Here is a 17,192-nt window from a genome sequence, read left to right on the forward strand (position 1 = left end):
CACTCTGCATGGCCTTGAAAATTAAACGTGTAAGTTAACTTCTTTGGCCAAGGTTTTAAATCATGTGAAGTAAAACACAGCTAACTCCATGAAACACACACACACCTTTACCTAAACATTATTTGAAGCCAAAATAATGCTTTTAACCATCCTGATGACATGTTCCATTCCCAGTTTTCACTTACTCTTGATAATAACAGCTACCATTATTAAATGGATTTGAGCAGGCTCCGGGAGTTGGTGATGGACAGGGAAGCCTGGCGTACTGCAGTCCATGGGGTCACAAAGTCGGACACGACTGAGCGAGTGAACTGAACTGACTGACCATGATGAAAATGCGTTCAGCAAAACCATATTAAATTGCCATTTTTATACATTCAAAATGGACATTTTCAGCAATGCTACATGACCCAGTCCACCCCCAGGCCCAGGCACTGTGTTGGGCACCCCGTGTCCATGGACGGACTAACTAAAGTCTTGTAGTCACTCCGAAGCAGGAGTCAGTGTCACCATTTTACAGACCAAGGGTAGACACAGAGACTGGTCAACAAACTCACTCGGGGTCAACAGCTAACAAGTAGGATTTGCACCCCTAATCTACGACCTGTACTTCTCCACCATACACAGGGGGCTCTGCTAAATCTTCACATTTTAAAAAGAAGAGAAAAGCAGGCACACTGATGGTGGCAGGGTACACTTTCAAGCCAGAGCAGATGTCACCTCCCACTGTCACACCTTCTTTGTATGCCTTCATTCTGCACGTCCAGAAACTTGGAACTGATTTAGGAAACGTCATATTCACTACAGAGACAGTGAGTCAGAACACTTCAGCTAAAAATACAATACTACTACTCAAACTGGCTTAAGCAACTAAACACACTTATGACATCTTATCAAGTCCAGAACAGAGCTGGATTCACCGGCTCAGGTACATTGTCAAAGACCTCGGTCTGCTCTCCCCCGCCACCCTGCCCATCACTGCCTCACTATAAGGCAAATGCACTCGCTCATGCTTCAAGGCTCCATGCTTCCTTGCACTTATCCAACAAGGGGAAAGCCTCTCCACCCTCCACGGACCTGGCCCGGTCTCATTAGCTCATGCGTCCACTTCCGAACCAGTGAGTGAGGGCCACGCACTGAGTGGACTAAGCCCTGAATCCAAAATCAATCAGTGACACAAGGCCAGGGACTGCCATGACTGCCTCAGACCACTAATCCCAACCCTGTCCTGCACAGTACAGTCACCCGGAAGGTGTGACACCTCGACACCTGGGCCCACTCCCAACCAGTTACGTCACAGCTTCCACAGACAGGGACCCAAAGCTGACTATCAGCGACAGGTAGGGTGCACTAAATTAAAAGACGTTTGCTCCTTGGAAGAATAGCTATGACCAAACAACAGCATATTAAAAAGCAGAGACATTACTTTGTCAACAAAGGTCCGTCTAGTCAAAGCTGTGGTTTTTCCAGTAGTCATGTATGGATGTGAGAGTTGGGTGTGTGTGTGTGTGTTCTCTTTAGTTAGTAGTTCAGTTGCTCAGTTGTGTCCGACTCTTTGCGACCCCATGGACTGCAGCACGCCAGGTTTCCCCGTCCATCACCAACTCCCGGAGCTTGCTCAAACTCATATCCATCGAGTTGGTGATGCATCCAACCATCTCATCCTCTGTCATCCCCTTCTCCCCCTGCCTTCAATCTTTCCCAGCATCAGGGTCTCTTCCAAGGAGTCAGTTCTTTGCATCAGGTGGCCAAAGCATTAGAGTTTCAGCTTCAGTATCAGTCCTTCCAATGAATATTCAGGACTGATTTCCTTTAGGACTGACTGTTTTGATCTCCTTGCAGTCCGAGGGACTCTCAAGACTCCCAAGAGTCTTCTCCAACACCACAATTCAAAAGCATCAATTCTTCAGCACTTAGCATTCTTTATAGTCCAACTCTCACATCCATACATGACTACTGGAAAAACCACAGCTTTGACTAGATGGACCTTTGCTGGCAAAGTAATGTCTCTGCTTCTTAATATGCTATCTAGATAGCTATTCTTCCAAGGAGCAAGCATCTTTTAATTTCATTGCTGCTGTCACTATCAGCAGTGATTTTGGAGCCCAAGAAAATAAAGTCTGTCAATGTTTCCATTGTTTCCCCATCTATTTGCCATGAAGTGATGGGACCAGATGACAGGATCTTAGTTTTCTGAATGTTGAATTTTAAACCAACTTTTTCACTCTCCTCTTTCAAATTCATCAAGAGGCTCTTTAGTTCTTCTTTGCTTTCTGCCATGAGGTTATTGATATTTCTCCCGGTAATCTTGATGCCAGCTTGTGCTTCATCCAGCCTGGCATTTCACATGATATATTCTACATATAAGTTAAATAAACAAGGTGATAATATACAGCCTGACGTATTCCTTTCCCGATTTGGAACGAGTCTGTTGTTCCATGTCTAGTTCTAACTGTTACTTCTTGACCTGCATACACATTTCTCAGGAGGCAGGTAAGGTGGTCTGGTATTCCCATATCTTGAAGAATTTTCCAGTTTGCTGTGATCCACACAATCAAACGCTTTGGCGTAGTCAATAAAGCAAAAGTAGATGTTTTTCTGGAATTCTCTTGCTTTTTATATGATCCAATGGATGTTGGCAATTTGATCTCTGGTTTCTCTGCCTTTTCTAAATCATCTTGAACATCTGAAGTTCTTTTCTTCCCCACAAAAGCCCCTGCTGGAGTTTAGGATCTCTTTCCCGATGTCTTATGGTCCACGGAAGGGACACGACCTAGGGTGCTGCGTAAGTCATGCACAGTGTCCAGAATGCACAGACATGACCAGATATATCACGAGAGAGAGGCAGGTGGCTCCTAACGCAGCAGCTGCGGCTCAGGAACTGTGTCGGCTCAATACTGTGTGAAGCACAGCCGCATGTCCTACAAAACAGGGGTGACAATCTTTGAGGACTGTGATCTGACCCAGCTGGATGCCATGACTCTGAAGAATCCTGTATCTCTCACAGAACAGAAGCAGAACTCTAAGGGCACCTTCCCAGGCTAACCAGTTGAGGAGCCGTGCCTTCCATGTTGTCCCTGAGTTGAAGTCATGATGGGTCCTGGTACTCAGGCCTTTGCCCCAGCCCTGACAGCCAGCTCCGCTACATGACAGTCTCCATACCCCAGGCCTCTGCTTCCTCACTCCTCTAAGAACGATTCCCACACCCATGCCTCTGACCCATTACGTGAATCCCAACAACCTCTTGAATAGGTTCCTTCAGACTGTACTTTTACTGTTACTTCAAACTGAGTAACAAGTAGGATTTGCACCCCTAATGTAATTTTCATATATATATATATATAATTTTATTTGTTTATGTTTGGCTGTGCTGGTCTTTGTTGCTGCACAGGCTTTCTCTAACTTTGGCAAGCAGAGGGCTATTCTCTAGTTGCACTGCGCAGGCTTCTCATTGCAGTGGCTTCTCTTGTTGCACTGCATGGCTCTGGGGCACGCAGGTTTCAGCAGCTGCAGCTCCTGGACTCTTAGAGCACAGGCTCAAAGACTATAGTACATGAGGTTAGTGGCTTCGCGGCACGTGGGATCTTCTCAGATCAGGAATCGAATCCATGTCTCCTGTACTGGCAGGTGGATTCTTTACCACTGAGCCACCAGGAAAGTCCCCAAAACTAATCTTTCTGTATCAACTATCTCCCCTTTCTAAATTGTGACCATGGATTAATTATACTTACACTTTTGTCACAGACTACAGTAATTTTTAACTGTTCTCAGCTTGTTGGATTTGACCCAGGTAAGCCAAATGTTTTCTGACATCCTTCAAGATATAAAGTAGTCACCTGACCACTCAATTCCATCAACAACTGAAAATCAAACATTTAAACTATGTTTCCTATTAAAATCATTGTGTAAGGTCTGATTAATCAAAGAGAATGGACTCCCTGATCTCCTGTGGAAAGATTGACTTATTTGTCCTATTGGACCTTCTGAAGGCCAAGTGTCAAGTCAATAATGTTTGAGAGATTTTTATTGCTTTTTTTTTCAAAAAGATAAATACCACATCCATTGCACTAACAGTTTAAACACTGTGTTCATGCAAAGCATTAGGAGAAATATTTAACCAACATAATAAAACATTTATATAGAAAATCTTTGTAAATAAAGACCTTAAATATTCTGCTTCTTGATCACATGTTATCCTCACAGTTCATGTAATAAAGATGTAGCTTACTAGAATCATGACTCTTGCAAGGCCATCTCTTGGGCTGTTAGGAATGCTGAAAACACGTAACTTAACTTTCACCAGCACCCAAACCTCTCAGCCTTTCTCTGTGCATATAACCCAAATATATATTCCCAAATGCCAAGTATTCTCTGTGATATAACCAAATTACAGACGGAGCTTTGCATCTTTGTGAGATGATGGACCGCTGCACACTAGCTGAAGGGCTTCCTTCACTGGCTGTAGATGTATCTTTGAGCATGTCCTGTGGATTACAGGTGCTTGGCGTTATCAGTGAGCCAAATAGGATTGCTGCCCTCTTGGAGCTCTCATTCCCTTGTAGCAGACAGACAGTCAACAACAAGCAGACCAACCAGGGGACTACACAGAATATCAGAAGGTGGCTGGTGCCTCAGAAAAGGAGGACATGAAACCACAGTGAGGAGATAGGCAGAGCGAAGGTACACTGCCCTCACTGAAGGAAAAACAATGCTTACTCTAACTCCCGAAAAACAGGAGACGCTCCTCATAGAAGACGTTGTAGTAACTCAAAATTTGAGAACAAGCTAAAGAGCCAAGCCTTGGGAAGGGCAGAGTGAAGCCAACTGCAAACTGGAGGACTCCTTTCTGCATCCCTGTGTCAGCACTCTGAGCTGGCTGCCATGACCAACAGCACAGACACACTGCCCCTAGCGGCCAGGCAGGTGGCCACAGGGCAGCCGTGGGCCACACCTAATAGTTCCAGGGCCCAGACTGGAGAAAATATTCTTCTTCAGCAGCTCCAGCTAGAACACACCTAGATGACGACTCTGGTCTGGTTCAGGTCACATGCCCATCACTACAATCATCACTGAGGCACTGCTAGGCCCCACACTAACCAGAAAGTGAAAGTAAAAGTTACCCAGTCAGGTCCAACTCAAGTGGGTAGCCTTTCCCTTCTCCAGGGGATCTTCCCAAACCAGGGATCGAACCCAGGTCTCCCACATTGCTAGCAGATTCTTTACCAGCTGAGTCAAAGGGAAGTCCAAGAATACTGGAGTGGGTAGCCTATCCCTTCTCCAGCAGATCTTCCAAGCCCAGGAATTGAACTGGGGTCTCCTGCATTGCAGGCAGATTTTTTACCAACTGACACTAACCAGGGGTCCAGGTAAAAGGCTCGCTCCAGGGAAGAAGGCAGGAGGACCACGCTGAGCAGACCCAAGCAACAGCCCCACAGAAAATGAGTCAAGGCTAGCGCTCCTAGTCCAAGCATGCCACAAGCTTCACTGAACTATGGTCCAAGAAGATATCCCATTTGGTTCTGATCATGTGAAATGGAGACCTGCTTCAAAACCCAGAAAATGATCACTTTCATAAATTTCCCACATGTGTCTGAAACAAGCCAACAGCTGGAGTCTTCTATGCATTTGGGGCGGGGAAAGGGGCAGATTGACTGTGCTTTTCAAACCGTTTACATCCTTCCTGGGTGTTTGTGCTTTTCTAGTTATCAAGCATGGAGTGGAGTGGGATAAACCACCCCTTATCGTAGGTCTGTGAATCCCTTCTCATGAGTACCTCTGGGAGCCCCGCCAGGCTCCTCACTGACGGTGGGAATGGGCTCTGCTTCCTGTCCCCAGGCCCCGGGAGGACACAGGAACTAAAGGTCATCTGGATAGATGCCCTCAGAGTTAGCTCAGGAACCCAGTAGCCTCTCCACCATCAGCTTTCACTCAGCTTTTGTGCTCTGCGTATAATTACTATTTTTCTAGCTCAGAAGAGGAGCTTAAAATGTTTTTGTTTTGTTTTAACATCTCACCCGACATTTTGACTGTTTCCAATGAGGAGAGTTGTCCAGGACCTATTCCACCATCCCCCTGCCTCCTAATCCATGGCCTGCGACGATGGACTGTGGGGAGATCTGCGGGAGGTGACTGAAGGCCTCTAAACAAAAGACAGAGACTCAAAACCATGTGGAAGTGGTGGACTGTGGTCAGACTATGGATGTATTCTGAAAGTAGGGCCATCAGGATTTCCTAACAGACTGTACATGGGTGTCAGAGAAAAAGGAGACAAAAACCACTCCATGTCTTTACAGGCTGGAGAAACTGGAAAGAGTCATCAACCAAAGCCAGGAAGGCTATGGTAGAAGTTGGTGGGGAAAGGTTGGGAACTTAGTTAGCTGAGTGTGAATGCACATTAGACATCCCCATGAAGATGTCAAATAGACAGTTGGATAAGTGAGTCTGACGTTTCGAAGAGAGTCTGGACTACAGATACAAACTGGGTGGAACTATCAATGTTTACTATCACTTAGATAAACCAAATATGTGCAGGACAGGAGTCCTACATGCCTATTCAATACTGTCAACAAGAGCAGAAAAAGCAACATGGAAAGCTAAAGGTGAGGTCTTCACGCCAGTGCACATTAACAGTTACAGAACATTTGCCCTTCAGCCCCCCTCGCTCTGTCCCATCAGCTAAGTGCTAGAGTCCAAGCCAGCTCTGCGGCTTATGAGGAATGTGAAGAATCTGCAGAAAGCCTGGGAAAAAGCCAGCCACATAGTTGAATAAAGGGAAGGAAAGTGCAACCCAGCAAAGGTTAAAGGAAATGAGATTATTTAGTCAGGGATGATAAATAGTAACTGTCCTCTACCCTGGATCAAAGAAGTCCGGAAACTTGAAAGCAACTTGCTACCTTTAGGTCAAACTGAAAGGAAGTGTGCTTTCACCATGGCATAAAAGGTGGGAGGGGGGATCGGGATGGGGAATACATGTAACTCCATGGCTGATTCATGTCAATATATGACAAAACTCACTGCAATGTTGCAAAGTAATTAGCCTCCAACTAATAAAAATAATTGAAAAAAAAAAAGATTTAGATTATAAGTAAAAAGGGAAACACCTATTTAACACCTACCATATCAGGTGTTGGCCCGGGCACTACTGTGTTTTAATACACACTGAGACTCTTGAGGTAGAAATCCCCATTTTGCAGATCAGAAAAGGGAGAGCCTAAAAGGTAAGTTCCCAAGTAGAAGAGTTGGCATTTCTCCAGGTTTAAGGAATCCCAAAATCCATGTTCCTTAAAACATATCAAATTTCCTAACATGAAAACTGATAAATGTAGGAACTAATTACTGGAAGAAGTAATTAAATTTTTTTCCTTTACAAATTAGGAGAGATTCCTATTTTCTAGTACAATATCATACAGCAGATCTAACTAAAAGCAAAAGGGCAGGAAAAAAAACAGTTTTAGAACTCTTAGTCCTGAGCAGTTATGACAGTCTAGAGTTACGAAAACAGCCACCAACACTGAGAAGGACATACTGCTTCTCAGAGAATATTTCTGTTTTCTGTAATAAAATGTTTATTCATCTTCCTAAAATACACACCAAATTCTGTAACGAATCTCAATTTTTAAGTTAAAGCAATTTTAAACATAATTCAGGGGACAAACATCCTGGGCTTGATAGACCTTGTTTTTCATCTGCCTGCGGTAACAAATAACTCTAAGGACATCAAGAAGATGACCTTTCAGAAGACTGTTTAGACTTGGGCTGTACTCACTGTGTCAAAAGAACCATCACTGTCATCATGAACAAGGAAGCCTGCTGGCGGAGACAAGAGAGGCATTAAGGTGTCTTTGCCCCACCCCCCACTGCATGGGACCTGCAGTTCAAGCAGGAACAAACCACCCTGATCAAAGAATGCCACCCCTGGTGAGTGTCTGGAACTGACAGACACTGTTGGGTTGCTGGTTACCTAGAGAAGCCTAAATGAAAACAAAACTCAGAAGAACTTTCACTTGGCCCTGGAACATTTCTGGAGCACCACAGGTATAAAAGACCTTCTTTTTACAGAACAACTGGCAGAAGGTGCTAGAAGATCACTGGCTGCAAGCAAGCTTAAACAGAGAGGGTGTGTGGTTTCGGGATATCATCTCTAAGGCCGAGTCATGCCAGATCTGGAGACAAGGGATGGTGACAGGTCACTCAGAACTAAGTGTCCATCTTAGAGGCACTTCCTGCAGGGCAGAGGTCAGCAGACTGGCTGAGAGACGGGATCTGGAGCTCAGCTGCCCAGACTCCCACCCAGGTATGACCCTGAGAAAGTCACTTCAGCCTTGCATGCTTCACTTTCCCTATATATAAAACATAAATGATCATATTTACCCAGTAAGAGTACTTAGAGAACTAGATCTGTGAATACACGTAAGCAGTGACTGACACTGAAGAGTACAAGGAACTCATCTAATTATTCTCTCCCTTTTCCCACCCCACCTCCAGCTGGGACCCTCTGCCTGCATGTGACCCACACCAACCAGCCTCAATAGTGACACCCCTTCCCCACCAAGTCCAAGGCCGACCTCTGAGTCTATGGGTTCCTTGGTTCACATTCTCAAGAGAAAAAAAGCTGTTTGGTCAGGTTTCCAGCCCTCGTGGGCAGGAGTCATTCTACACTACAAACATGGCCCCCTCCCCTGGCTGCCTCCTTCCAGCTCTGGAAGGTGTGGGGCTTCACCTGGCTGGCAAGTTCACGAGCCAGCACACTGCAGTCTACCAGACGCTGGGAGGAGACACAGACACCAGTGTCCAAGGCCAAGAACAGTGCTTCTCCACAGCAACAGCCACATCCAGGGGGTTGGCACGGTCCAGGGAGACCCAGCTCCGCAGGCCAGCCACACACCATGGGCTGTGTGCTCAGGGAAGCCACATCCTTCACAGGGGCAGTAGCCCTGCCAGAGCTCTCCCCTAGAGGGAAGCATGACCCGTCCCACATGAGTGTCAACAAGCCCACCCTTCCTTCTGTCCTCGTGGGGCTCACTGCACACGCAGCCAGGAACAGCAGAGGTCAGAGCCTCCACTCTCCCAGCGACACCTAAATAGGTGAGTGTGTAGACACTGTTTCACTGATGGCAAGGCTCGGTGTCGCTAAATGTCAAGCCTCCCCAAGGTGAACTGTCGATTCAGCACAATCCTAACAAAAACACCAACAAGTTTGTTTTTTTTTTAGGAAGTGACAAGCTGATCCTCAAACTTGTATGGAAATCCAAAGGACTTTAGAAACAATCAAGATAACTTTGAGAAATAAGAATAAAGTTGGAGGATTTACACTACCTTTCTTCTATAGTATTGGCATCATGATACAAAAATGGGTCCACAAAACAGAATAACAGAGCCCCAAACTACACCCTCTCATAGAAGGTCATCAGATTGTCAGCAAAGGTCCAAACATAGCCCTGCTGAGAAAGGAAAATCTTCCAGACAAGTGGAGATGGATCAGCTAGGTGGTGGCTTCATGCAAGATAGAACATGCCATCACACAACTTGGGAGTCATAGCTCTCAACACATATTAATATTAACTCAAATTCATCACAGATCTAAATGTGAAATGCAGAAATGAAAAACTGTAAGATAGAAGAAAACACATTTTAAAAATCCATGTGACCTTCAATTAGGCAAAAATTTCTATACCAAGAGCATGATTCATAGAAGAAAAAGAACAATAAATTAAACATCACCAAAATTAATAACTTCTGTTCTTTAAAGATGCTATTAAGAGAATGAAAAGGCAAGCAACAGACTGGGAGAAATTATTTGCAAACTAGATATGTAACAAAGGATTTGTATGCAGAATATGCAAAGAATCTCAATGTTTAATTGAAACAACCTGATTTTCTTCTAATGGACAAAAAGTGTGAACAGACATTTAATCAGAGAAGATATCAGGATGGACAAATAAACATAGGAAGAGATGCTCAATATCATTAATCATAACATAAATGCAAATTAGTAACAACTAATTGCAAATTAGTAACAACATAAACGTAGTGATCTAGTCATGAAATTAAAAGACGCTTGCTCCTTGGAAGAAAAGCTATGAACAACCTAGTCACATATTAAAAAGCAGAGACATTACTTTGCCGACAAAGGTCGGTATAGTCAAAGCTATGGTTTTTTCAGTAGTCATGTATGGATGTGAGAGGTGAACCATAAAGAAGGCTGAGTGCTAAAGAACTGATACTTTTGAACTGTGGTGTTGGAGAAGACTCTTGAGAGGCCCTTGGATTTCAAGGAGATCAAACCAGTCAATCACAAAGGAAATCAGTCCTGAATATTCATTGGAAGGACTGATGCTGAAGCTGAAACTTCAATATTTTGGCCACCTGATGCGAAGAACTGAGTCCTTGGAAAAGACCCTGATGCCGGGAAAGACTGAAGGCATGAGGAGAAGCAGACAACAGAGGATGAAATGGTTAGATAGCATCACCGACTCAATGAACATGAGCTGAGCAAGCTCTGGGAGGTGGTGATTGACAGGGAAGCCGGGCATGCTGCAGTCCATGGGGTCACAAAGAGTCGGACACAACTGAGTGACTGAACTGAGACTGAGTGAGGTCTGTCACCCACCACCTCCCCACCCCCAGAATATCTGCAATAAAGCAGAAAGATCACATGGAGCACTGACAAAGACGCACAGCAAGCGCTAACCCTCTGCTGGGGCAGGGGAGGGGCAGGGGGAGCAGGCACAGAACAGCGCCACCACTGTGCAGTGTGTGACAGCTTGGCGATTTCATCAAAATGAGCGTGCACCTACGACACAAGCTAGACATTGTACTCCTAGGAATTTACCTGGGAGAAATGAAAGCCTATATCCACGCAAAGACATACAAGAGTGCTCACAGCAGCTTCACTTATAATAAGCCCAACCTGGAGACAACCCACAGCTGAATATATAAAGCAACTGCAGTTTATCCACATAACAGAATACTTACTATTTAGCAATAACAAGGAATCAACTACTAACACACAAAACATAGATGGAGTTCTCAAAATAATTATGCTGAGTGAAAAAGAGGCAAAAAAGAATGCAAAATGCATGGCTCCATTTATATAAACCTGGAGAAATTAAAACTAACCTGTAACACAGAGAGAAGGTGAGTGATTTTCTAGAAAGAGGCACACAGGGGTGGGAAAGAGCTCCAAGGAGCAAGGGTACCTTTCAGGAGTGACAGCAATGTTCGTTATCTTGATTGTAATGATGCTTTCACCCTATGTAGCTTATGTCAAAACTTACCAACTGTTTGCCTTAAACGTGTATAGTTTATTGCATGTCAATTATACCTCAAAAAGTGTTACCAAAAAATAAACATTTATTACCACCTGAAGCTCAAAATAGAGACTGATCTGAATTACAAAAAAAAAAAAAAGGGGGAAGTTAACTATTTTGCACACTTGAATGAAATACATTTCTACTAAAAACATATTAAAAATTATGTTGAACAGATGGGGGCAAAATTTTAGGTTAAATTGGAGGTAAGGGAGAAGAGGAGAAAGAGTAAAGAAACTTTTTATTTCAAAGAAAATAAAAAACATTATGTATACACATATATATTGATATGTATGTGTGTATATATACACATATATATAGATGTGTGTGTGTGTGTGTGTGTGTGTATGTGTATGGAACTCCAGCGCTGCAGTCTCTCAGACTTCTTTTCCCCCCACTGGTGCTTAATGATGGGATTTCTCTATACCTGGTGTTCAGAGCCACAGACAACATGCATGGTGCTGTATTGTTCACAGAGAAAGGAACAGGTTACTGCCACTTACTAGCTGCTTTATTAGGTAATTTTTCTCTGTGTCACAGAATCACAACTATATTGAAAGCAATACTTCAGAAACAGAACTAGAAATAACTGAGCACACCAGGGAGTTTTCTGTAATCTAAACTCTGTCTTTCAAAAATCCTGGTAACATCTGGGGACAATCCACTCTCATGTCTAATACTTTACCACTCCCTCCAGCCAGAGGAACAGGTATACCAGCTGCATGAGGAACCTACAGGCAGACCCCCTCCTTACCACTCAGAAGCCACCACAGCAAAGGGATGAATCCTGGGCTCTCACTAATGTACTTCAAGCCTTTCAGATTGATGCTCACGTTGTACAGGGACATCAGCATTAACCTGAAATGTAAAAGAGAATGGTGTTGAAATGCTGGTCTCCCCCCAACAGTTTCACCCTAAATGTATCTGCTGGTTCACAGGACCCTAACACATTTAGGGGAGCCCTTACACTTGCGATATCCGATTCTACAATCTGGAAGACAGGTATAGTAAGTAGAAGGTATGGTAAATAATACTTGTCTCTGTGAGGCTTCATGAAAGTGGGAAACAATAGTGCCACGTAATCCCACCTTTTATGAACTTACATAATCAAGAGACACAAAGGAGGGCACAGGAAACCTCAAAGCCGTATTTACTGAGTAACCTTTTATTACCAATCCTGCATTTACATACAGGCAACCCTCAATTCATAAGTATACTGTACTCTAAAGGTTCAATTCACTGTTTAAAATTTAATCCTACCTTTCATTCAATGAATGTTGCCCATTAACTCTGGGTGGCCAGGTCAGGCCATTCAACCCTGTTTAATCTACCATATAGGGATGAAGAAAGCCACAATTCAACCATCGCTAACAACCGACAATCCTACTGACCTGGAGTTAAACAAGTGATCTTGGGAAATGACCACAACTAGTGATACAGAGGCAAATAAAAACTGGAAAACTATAGGACTGACTTCTGACAATACTGCAGAGCAGAGAGAACCTCAAAACTTCATATTGCAAAGTAACAGAAAAGGCTATACAAATATTCTGCAAACTCTTGAAAATGAATGGGCTTGCAAGAAATGACAAGAAACCATGTCTTGCCAGGAACTGAGGGAGAGCTCAAATTCAGGAAGGTAAGGCCTAAAGATGGCTGATCCCAGAGACATGGAGAATCATTGTCAGTGCCTTTGAGCAGAGAGACAGAAAGAAGAGCCTCTGACCAACACAAGACAGGGCTTCAGAGCATAAGCCCCTTCACGAAGCCAGAAGAATGTGAACTGCCAAGTTTGGCATGAATGCACACTTTCTGTATGGCCTGAAAATCCACAAGTTGATAAGAAAGTAGACCTAGGACAGGAGCTGTTCCAGCCTCTTAAAGCAAAGGGCCTTCGACTGGGTTGCCAAAGAATTCCCAACACACAGTGCTAACAACTCTAAGTTCCTAATAAAAGTCATAAAACACGTGAACAGTAAGTCCTTAAAGTAACAGCACAAAGAACCAATGACAGCCAGAATTAAAAAATAATTCTCAGATACTATAAGTATCAATTGCCAAATAGAAAATAGCTGTGTTTAATAGGTTTAAATAATCCAAAAAGAAATTTAAAATGAGATCAAGGAGTTACTGGGTATTATAAACAACAAAGGCAGCTCAAGAGCGAACCAAGCAGAACATACAAGAAAGAAAACTTTAACAATCAAACTGTAAAACTCAAGGGTAAGTGACATCTGGGAAAGGAAAAATACTAAACAGAAAAGAAAGCTAAAGAAATGACAGTTTCCAGGCTAGAATACTGGAGTGGGTAGCTGTTCCCCTCTCCAGGGGATCTTCCTAACCCAGGTCTCCTGCATTGCAGGTGGATTCTTTACCAGCTGAGCCACAAGGGAAGCCTGACAAAAACGTATTTTGTTATAGCAGCCCAAACAGACTAGGACATTGCCTCGCAAATCAGATTGTTGTTGTTGTTTTTCCTGGAAATGGATGTCAGAACTAATGTTTCATTTTGAACAAGAGTTAAATCACCAGAGTAAGGAAACCAAATCAAAAGCTACTATTGGGTTTGTGGGAAATTTGATGAATCTAAATGAGAAGAAAATACAGAGTGAAGATCTTTAAGATTCATCTGCAGCAGCTCATCTCCATGGTGGATAGATTGTGTTGGCATTGGTTTTCTTCATCTTAAGAGTAAAAGTCATTGTCTAACTACAAAAAAAAAAAGAAAAGAAAAGAAAAGAAATGACAGCAAACAGAACGAAGCTGGGAAGGAGGAAGCCCAGAAAGGCAGGTTCCAGGACAAGGGGAGCACTAAGGCTCAAGTGCAGATTCTGCCCAGGCTGCGGCCAGTTCTGAACTACCCACTGCACAAGGCAGACAGTAAGGAGCCCGGTGGAGAATAAGAAGAAAACCACAGACAGAGGCACAGATCTGGCTGCTGACTGCCTATGGGGAGCCGGAGTTGAGAAGTCAGATGGAGTGAACTTGGTAGTTAGGACAATCATCAGTTCTCTTCAGAAAAAGGCATCAGAGCCCACAGCCTGCCTCCCAAAGTGTCTGGAGTGTGTACAACTGAACATCTAACCCACAGGCCAGCGGGTGAAGAGAGCGAGGCATGTGTTTTGGATGCAAATTTATGGGGTGCCAAAAAAGCTTACTAATCAAAGATTTTAAAATATATTGTAATGCAACTTTTTAAAGTCAGAACTATTGCAAAAATTCCATAATAAGCAATATATCAAAATTTAAAATCAAGATGAGATCAGTGACAGTACTGTGCCAAGACCTAATGGAGCCTGAGGCAAAAGGAGAATCAGGGATTGCGATCAGCCCATTAAGAAGGGATTAATTACATAAATTATGGCATATAAATACATGCATGCCATGGAAATGTGTATCACAGTTTCCTGTTAAAATAGCTGGCTTCCCCACTCAACTTGGCTTGCTGAAAGCAAGCTTCATGGCTGATGGGTCTTTATAGATACACAGGCTGGTACAGTTCCTGGGACGTGACAACCACTCAGAAAGTTCCATATGGAAACTGAACAAGCTCCGCACGCTGGAGAGGCTCAGCAGGGCAGCATGCAAGACAGTCTGTCCTCTCCTCCTTCAGAGTAGCAACGCCCAGTCCTCAAATTACCATCTTCTGCCACCTCGCAGGCCACACACTGAGCCAAAATTACAAATTTTTGCAAGTTTTCCTGACAACTATTACACATATGCAAAATCTATACTCTGGTAACTCATCTAATGCGTTATTAAGGTATGTTCAAATAATGTATTCATGAGGAAGATTGATTCAACCCAGTATTTAGAATTTTCTGAGCTCTCTAATCCAGAATCTCAAGAAGAGAAATGTTCAGGTCACCAGCACAGACGACTGGAATTCCTCAGACTCCAGTGTGTTTCCTACATTGCTTTCCGGTTACAGCGCAGCTGAGTCACTGCCATGGAGATCCCATGGCCCACAGGGCCTAAAACTTTTCATCTGGCCCTTTGGGGAAAGCCTGCCAAGCCCTACTTTAGAGCCTAGAAAGAAAACAAGCTAGTCTTTCTTCTCTAGATTGTAAAAGGCTAAGTTAATATCTGGGTGGTGACTGACGTGTGGGGCAAACCCCAGATAATATGTCTAGTTGAAATTCTTCCACTGACTGTGTTTAACTTTAAAGTGACAAAAACACAAACTGATAACTATCTCTAAAATTTCACACTTGGTCATCATCAGCTCCATCCCAAAGAAGCTAGAATGGAGCAAACGTAACCACCACAGAACCACCTGACCTCCTGCTACTGTCAGGCCCCCTCACTGAGGACCAGAGACCACTCCCAGGTCACAGCACCACTTAGAAAACAAACCCTGAACCACTCACTGGTTCTCATGTAAATGCTTTCTGTTCCAACGTTTCTACTCCAACCAAAAGTACTGTAAATAATGTATCAAATTTCTAACCATCAGGTCAAAAGAGACTTCCCGTTCAATTCACTCCTCTGGTTGGTGTTGTTTAGTTGCTCAGTCGTGTCTTGACTCTTTGCGACCCCATGGACACCAGGCCTCCCTGTCCTTCACTATCTCCTGGAATTTGCTCAAACTCATGTCCACTGAGTTGATGATACCATCTCGTCTTCTGTCACCCCCTTCTCCTCCTGCTCTCAATCTTTCCAAGCATCAAGGTCTCTTCCAATGAGTCAGCTCTTCATATCAGGTGGTCAAAGTATTGGAGCTTCAGTTTCAGTCCTTCCAGTGAATATTCAGGGTTGATTTCCTTTAGGATTGACCAGTTTGATCTCCTTGCAGTCCAAGGGACTCTCAAGAGTCGTTTCCAACACCACAATTCAAAAGCATCAGTTCTCCGGTGCTCAGCATTCTTTATGGTCCAATTCTCACATCCATACATGATTACTGGAAAAACCATAGCTTTGACTATACAGACCTTTGTTAGCAAAGTGATGTCTCTGCTTTTTAATACACTGTCTAGGTTTATCACAGCTTTGCTTCCAAGGAGCAAGTGTCTTTTAATTTCATGGCTGCAGTCGCCATCCACAGTGATTTTGGAGCCCCAGAAAATAAAGTCTGTCATTGTTTCCACTGTTTCCCCATCTATGTGCCATGAAGAGATAGGACCGGATGCCATGATCTTACTCTTCTGGTACTTCAGTACTAAAAGGAAATGTAGTTTCCCAAAGTGCTGCAATACTGGGAGTCATTTTTCTTCCAATGACAAAAAAAGTAGGCAAATTCTGTTTTCTCCCATGAACCTAAGCAGAAGATAGGTTGCAAATTTCCTTGTCTCCGAAGTCTCAAGAAATTGAGACACATCCTCCATTGATAGCAAAAGGACTGAAAGCAAGGCTAAGATAAAGGATGAGTAAACCTGCATGCTACGAAAGTAACTCTTCTCCAATGAAAAGGCCCTCTCTCCACCTGAAGCAGCAGGCCTGCACCAGAGAGCTACACAGGCTCTCCAGACAGTCTGCCGTCCAAGGCTGACTCACCAGGAGTCAAGGTGATGCAACTGAACTACCTTATTCTTCATTGTAAAAGAAATGGTAACCTGTAACCTGGAAGCAACAAAGAACAAACACACCCAGGATTTCCAAACAAACCAGCCATAAAAACAAGCCAGAAGGCATGACACATCAGTCATCCAAAACTGACTAAAATCTAAAGTAGCCAAATTAGCACCATCAAATAATTCTAAGGATCAAAGAGCAATAAACTTCTTAGAAAAGGCTGCATATGTTATGTGAGAAAGAAGTAACTGGCAGAGCAACACAATCAGACACTTCTGACTGAATGACAGACAGAAACTCGTAGTTGGAGGCCCATCAGTTTTTAAAGAGGAACATAGTGACTGATTAGTGACATGCTGGTTTGACTTGGTG

The 17,192-nt window shown here is 43.6% G+C and overlaps 1 protein-coding gene across 6 annotated transcripts in view; it reads right to left on the minus strand.

Annotated features, from left to right (window-relative positions):
* Positions 1–17,192, minus strand: part of HSF2BP (heat shock transcription factor 2 binding protein) — a 79,335-nt gene that overhangs the window by 20,522 nt on the left and 41,621 nt on the right. For all 6 annotated transcript variants that reach the window (XM_065942442.1, XM_065942441.1, XM_065942444.1 and 3 more), the window contains one exon: positions 12,064–12,167. In XM_065942442.1, coding sequence (XP_065798514.1) covers positions 12,064–12,167 — 104 coding nt within the window. The remainder of the gene's footprint in view (positions 1–12,063; positions 12,168–17,192) is intronic.

This window comes from Muntiacus reevesi, chromosome 8, assembly GCF_963930625.1.
Source record: "Muntiacus reevesi chromosome 8, mMunRee1.1, whole genome shotgun sequence".
Lineage (NCBI taxonomy): Eukaryota > Metazoa > Chordata > Mammalia > Artiodactyla > Cervidae > Muntiacus > Muntiacus reevesi.